We start from the raw sequence: 6,000 nt of genomic DNA on the forward strand, positions 1-6,000 counted from the left end.
CCCTGAATGTATTAAACTCACATTTGATGATTTTGTGGCACCGGTGAGCATGTGTGTCATCTAATGACACCAACATCATACACCAAAGTTAAAGCAAAGGGGTCAAAGTGTGTTGCAAGAAAAAGCATGTAGGCTTGTTTATATTAGATATGAGATCGCTTTATTAGATGGGAATAACTATTTAATTCTTAGAAAAGAAAAGCCAACAGCACTGCTAGGGAGAGTCAGGGCTCCTACACACTGGCGAGAGCGATATGGGGCTCGCACTCCATGTGGAAACACCTGTATGTGAGGCATTTTCACATAGAAACAGACTTGCATCCCTGTGAGACTGAAGAAATCCCCCAGCGGAGCTGTCACAGCCACGGTGGGGGATCACAATGTTCTCTCATTGTTTTCAATGGGGCCAGCGCTGCTACCACTGGCCCTATTGGAAACAATGGGCAATATCACAAAAAGAAAGGGTATGCTGCAATCTTTTTTCCTGCATAGCATCGCAACACGGTACCATGCAGGGAAAGAATGCAAATGTGAATGTACCCATTTTATGTTCGTGTAGCGAACATCGTGTCAGTCTAGAGTATCTAAAAAGATGAGTAATTGTTTAAATGCATTAGATTGCTTATCTTGTACTAAACTCAGTTTACAGCCTATATTCTAGGTTTGAGCTGCCTCTACATCTCTACAGGCCTGTTAACTAAAATCTCCCAGCATTTCTTGCTGGGAGTGTCTGGAGTGATTTGCATTCCGAGATGCACAGTCTTACCACCAGACAATGTACAGTTAATTGATGTAGAAACACTACCTGTCTCACTGCATTATAGGAGCTCATTTAAGCTGCTGGAGTTTTGTCTATCAAAACAGCATTTCTACTATTAACCAACAGAATATGACAGTGGCCAAAAATACGTAGTTTTATGTAGATCATATCTATAAATAAACTGAAACACAACTCTGCTTAAAGCTGCAAAAATCAAAGTCAACAGCAAAAATTTTTAATTCAAATATTTCCATAGTTAGTTAATTTCCACAACCAATGATGGTAGTTTAGGACTCTGCAGGGGTGTAGTTAAAGGCTCATGGGCCCTAATGCAATGCGTGGTCCACCTGAAACTTTCCGCTGCATTATAAAAGATTAGGGGCAAGACCTAAAGACATATGTTTTCTCCTCCACAACCCAATGAGAAAAAAATGTGTGTATGATGGGGCTTGAATACAGTGGCTTGGCTGTGTTTGGTAATATAGCTCTAAATAATGCAGTAATCAAATAATAGTCAGATACCAGTTCTACAGTGAAAGAGATTACAATGCTATTACCTTCAGTGACTAAACGCAATGTTATTTTGGATTGGAATCGTTCACTTTCCCTTTTGTTCTCAATCAGGCCCCAGACTACCATCAAAGACAGCTTTCACCCAAGATTTGTTTCTAAACACTTTCACCATGTTGCCACTACCCTCAATGCCCTCGATAGTACTAGGGCTCCTCTTTGCCCCTACAAATAGAGTCCACTCGGTGACCCCTATAGTAATAGATTCTCTCTGTTCCCCTTCAAAGTAATAAATCCCTTTCAAAGTGAGAGACCCTCTATCCCCCCCCCCCCCCAAGTAATAGTGATCCCTCTGAGCCTCCTCAAAGTATTTAAGCCCCCTCCTTGCCCCCTAAATTAACAGAGCCTCTAAAAAGTAATATACTTCCTCAAAGTAATGAAACCACTCACCCAATGATGTTCAGACGTGATAAATAAATCACTAGTTATGTACCTCACTATGTGCTTGAGAAAGGGGGTAGCTATATCCCCCAAAAGGCATTGCACACCTCCATTGGCCAACATTTCTTTTTTGTTTCTTATATTGTCATAATGTGTTAAGGACTCGAAAGTTCAAAAATCAACTCTTAATAAACATTGAAAATACCTACTCCGCTGGATCCTCTTCTTCAAAGTCTTTGGAGACACCACTGTGGTACACTGCAAACCAGGATTATTGGGTGTGTTTTTTTTATCGGAGAACCCCTTGTGAAGTAACTGATTTCTCCTCACTTCCATCAATTTTTTGGATATGTTTAATTACCTGGAATGTTAGGGGTTTTTTATTTATTGTTTATTTGTATTTCCAAGTAATTTGAAATAGTTTTCTGAGATATTACATTCATGACTTTTCTAGTATCTCCACTGCACCCTCTGCTCTTATTCTAACTAAGCATAAGTGGTACATGTTCAGCTCATAATGGGAAGGGGCCTAAATTATTAAATGCAAGTTTTACTAAATGTTTTCCCAACAGGATTTCCTATTCTATAACATGCTGCCCTGATTTTGGACAGCATGATCAAAACAGGTTCCTATTAGTACACTAATATAGTTCTGATTTAAATACAAAAAAACCCTACAAATATTATACACTAACCTTTTAATTTTTTTTTAAGGGTCAACTGATTGTGCTGTTATATTTCCACATCCTTCATGGTACTGGGACAACCTCCTGAAAATATGTGTCTTCATATTTGCATTTATAATGCCAGTCCTTATCATAACAGTGTGCTATGGAATGATGATCTTACGACTTAAGAGTGTTCGAATGCTTTCTGGATCCAAAGAAAAGGACAGGAATCTTAGAAGAATAACCAGGATGGTCCTTGTCGTTGTTGCTGTGTTCATTGTTTGTTGGACTCCAATTCACATATATGTGATTATTAAAGCCTTGATCAATATCCCTTCTTCTCTTTTTCAGACAGTGACCTGGCATGTATGCATTGCTCTAGGTTACACAAACAGCTGCCTTAATCCAGTACTTTATGCTTTTTTAGATGAGAACTTTAAGAGATGCTTCAGAGAGTTTTGCATCCCTACATCTTCAACCATTGAGCAGCAGAACTCCACCCGCATGCGTAACAATACACGTGACCACGTGTCCACTGCCAACACGGTGGATAGGACTAACCATCAGGTATGACTAGCCGTGGAAATGTCATCTCTGGATTCAGGAGTTCCTGCAAGAGATGACATGACTTCAGAAGTGACTCAGATAACTACAGGGCTTTAATTCACTGGTGGAATGAGACTTAAGTAGAAAGCTCGCATTTTTGTTTGGCACAACTAAGTCCAAGCACTTTTTAATAAAAGATAAAGATTGTCGCTGCCCAAAGTTGGTATTTTCTGATACAGCAACACATATATGTTGCATCATATATATTTATTCTAGGTGTACAAATGTAAAATAACAAGGACTTTCATAGAGAGAAATACATTTTACAATTTATATACTTTGGAAGATGTTTCAAACTGGTTAACAAAATTGAACATGAAGACTCTTGACCAGTTGTTGACTCTAATGACTCTATATAGGTTCATGTAGCCACCTATAGATGAAAATAAATATAATTAATAGACTGTAAATAACCTTTGTATATACAATTGTTTGTGCCAACTTCAAATCTATTTTCCAAGGTTATACTTGACTCTTTTTTGGTCATATACACCAATAAAATGCTTAGTGATATTCACATAATGACAGAAGCCAGCCACAGGTTTGGCCAGGCTGGTAAATAAACCAATCTACCAAGAAAAGAGTAATATACTTTATAACATATAGAGAGAATAGACAGTAAATCTCAAACAATGTAAAAGCCATAATACAATACAAAGCTGTAATGTCAAAATTTTCTCAACGGCAGTCAACTTTATATACCGGATCTCATGGAAATTTTTGCCTGTGTGAGGACTTTTTCAAAACAAAAAAAACTCTTTAATTGCTTCAAAATATGCATTGGCCTTCAATAAATACATAAAATAAGAATATTACGGGCTGTATAGTTTATTAAAAGGACAGGTTCCATTTGCATGCCAACACCCAAAATATATGGGTGGAAATGCAGGTCATGGATAATATAAGTGCATGCAAAGAAAAAGTAATATTTTACTGAAAAAGACTGCAATGTTATTTGAAAGAAAAAAAAAAACTTTTGAAGTTTATTGTAAACAACACATATTCATTTAATAGACACATATAGCAATAGGAACAACACTTAGATTGCTGACCTTTTATAAGAGTTTGGAATTTCAGCCATGGTTGAAGAACTTGTTCATGTCATTTAGTTACACTTTGTTTCCATTTGCCTATTGTGCTTGCTCTGATTGTGTGGCTAATATCCACTACTAGATACAATCACCCCATACATCACTATGATGACATATCAATGTAAGTTAGGCATTATGGTTCATGACTATATTACAATAATAAAAAATAACCAATATTATTTAATTGCTTTGTAGTATTTAACACAGTTAGTTGCACAAAATAAGAAAGTCATGAATCATGCTGTTTGCTGCCTTAAAGCTATTGACTTGACTTCTATTTTTTGACTAGAATTTTATGTGCATAATATCATCTACAGTCGATGAATGATCCCTAGATAAAACTATAAAATGAATATCTGTAATGACACAATTTGTAAAAAGTCTAAACATATTACATATACGCTATTTTTAACAATTGGAGATTTACCTTTTTCATATCATTGATTGCTATATCACTAAGTGGAGTATTACAGTTTTTCTATAATACCGGTAATTCAGCTACACTGTTACTGTAATGCTGTGTGTGCAATGTATAAATCGTCTACTACTTCGTACTGTGTACTTCCTCAGCATTTATCATATTAATAAAATTGATCTGCTTCGTGAGAGTTCATTTTTTAACATATTGTAAAGCTTATGAAAGCAATAGAAGTAAATGTGATGATCATGGTTCAATTAATTTTCTGGTTATGGAAATAGATGAAAAAAGAAATGTGCAAAAATTGCCTTGATTTAGTTGATAGGAGAATTTACTACTACTACTACTACTACTACTACTACTACTACTACTACTACTACTACTCTTACTACAACTGCTACCGTACTACTGCTATTTTCAGTTCTAACTCTACTATTGCTGTTATTACTACTATGACTAGTACTACTACTTTCTCAACTGCTACTGCTACTACTGCTACTACTACTACTACTATGACTACTACTACTGCGACTACTACTACTGCTACTATGACTACTACTCCTACTACAACTACTACTACTGCCACTATTACAACCACTACTGATACTACTATGACTACTACTTCTGCTGGTATTTACTACTACTACTTCTGCTACTATAACTAATAATAATAATATTCAGTTTTACTATTCAGACTCATTCACATTGGCATATGCATTTCGGTCTGTGATACACACAGCGTTTTTACTGTGTGTATAAATGTATATTTGGTGTGCATGAGGTTTTTTGTACACATATTCAATGATTTTGTTTCTCACTGGTGAAAAAGACACAAGAAGGCCCAATTGAAGTCACCATTTTTTTTAAATACTGTCACCTGCCAGCATGCATACAAACGCAGTGAATACATGTGCAATTGTGCATTTGCTACCTTTCTATGCAGTCCCATATACTTTTAATGGGCAATTTTGGTCCACGATACGGACCAAAATAGGGCATGCTTTTTTCACACGCATAAAATACGCACGTACATTCCATATGTCTGAATAACCCAAAGCAAATCAATAGGGCTTAAGCTATGCATATTATTACCATTAAAAATATGCAGGTAATACAGACCAAAAATATGCCTGTGTGAATAAGCTCTTCATTTTATATTATTAATAATATCACTATTAACATCTGGAATGTTATTCTAATTATTCTTGAAGTGATCATTATTATAGTTCTTTTTTAAGCAATTCATTCATTCATTCAATAGTGACTGATATTAATTCTATGCAATGCTCAAGAAATAAATAATGATACCATAATGAATTCATGAATGGGTGTGAGTGAGAGCTGCCTCTGATTGGTCAGGCTGTGACCAATCAGAGGCAGTTCATTCAGCAGGCAGGGATTTTAAATCCCCGGCTGCTGAATACTTCAGAGAGCAGTTCAGGAGAACTGCCGGCCGGCCGCGCTGAACTCCATCTGCCGGGACAAGGTGAGTATATATATATTTTT

The 6,000-nt window shown here is 36.2% G+C and overlaps 1 protein-coding gene across 1 annotated transcript in view; it reads left to right on the plus strand.

Moving 5' to 3' along the window:
• The window catches only part of OPRM1 (opioid receptor mu 1), a 135,333-nt gene extending 132,173 nt beyond the window's left edge, over positions 1-3,160 (plus strand). Inside the window, exon 3 of the mRNA XM_066594554.1 lies at positions 2,426-3,160. Coding sequence (XP_066450651.1) covers positions 2,426-2,952 — 527 coding nt within the window. The 3' untranslated portion in view covers positions 2,953-3,160. The remainder of the gene's footprint in view (positions 1-2,425) is intronic.
• Positions 3,161-6,000: the final 2,840 nt, after the last annotated feature.

Source organism: Eleutherodactylus coqui, chromosome 3 (assembly GCF_035609145.1).
Source record: "Eleutherodactylus coqui strain aEleCoq1 chromosome 3, aEleCoq1.hap1, whole genome shotgun sequence".
NCBI classification, from domain to species: domain Eukaryota; kingdom Metazoa; phylum Chordata; class Amphibia; order Anura; family Eleutherodactylidae; genus Eleutherodactylus; species Eleutherodactylus coqui.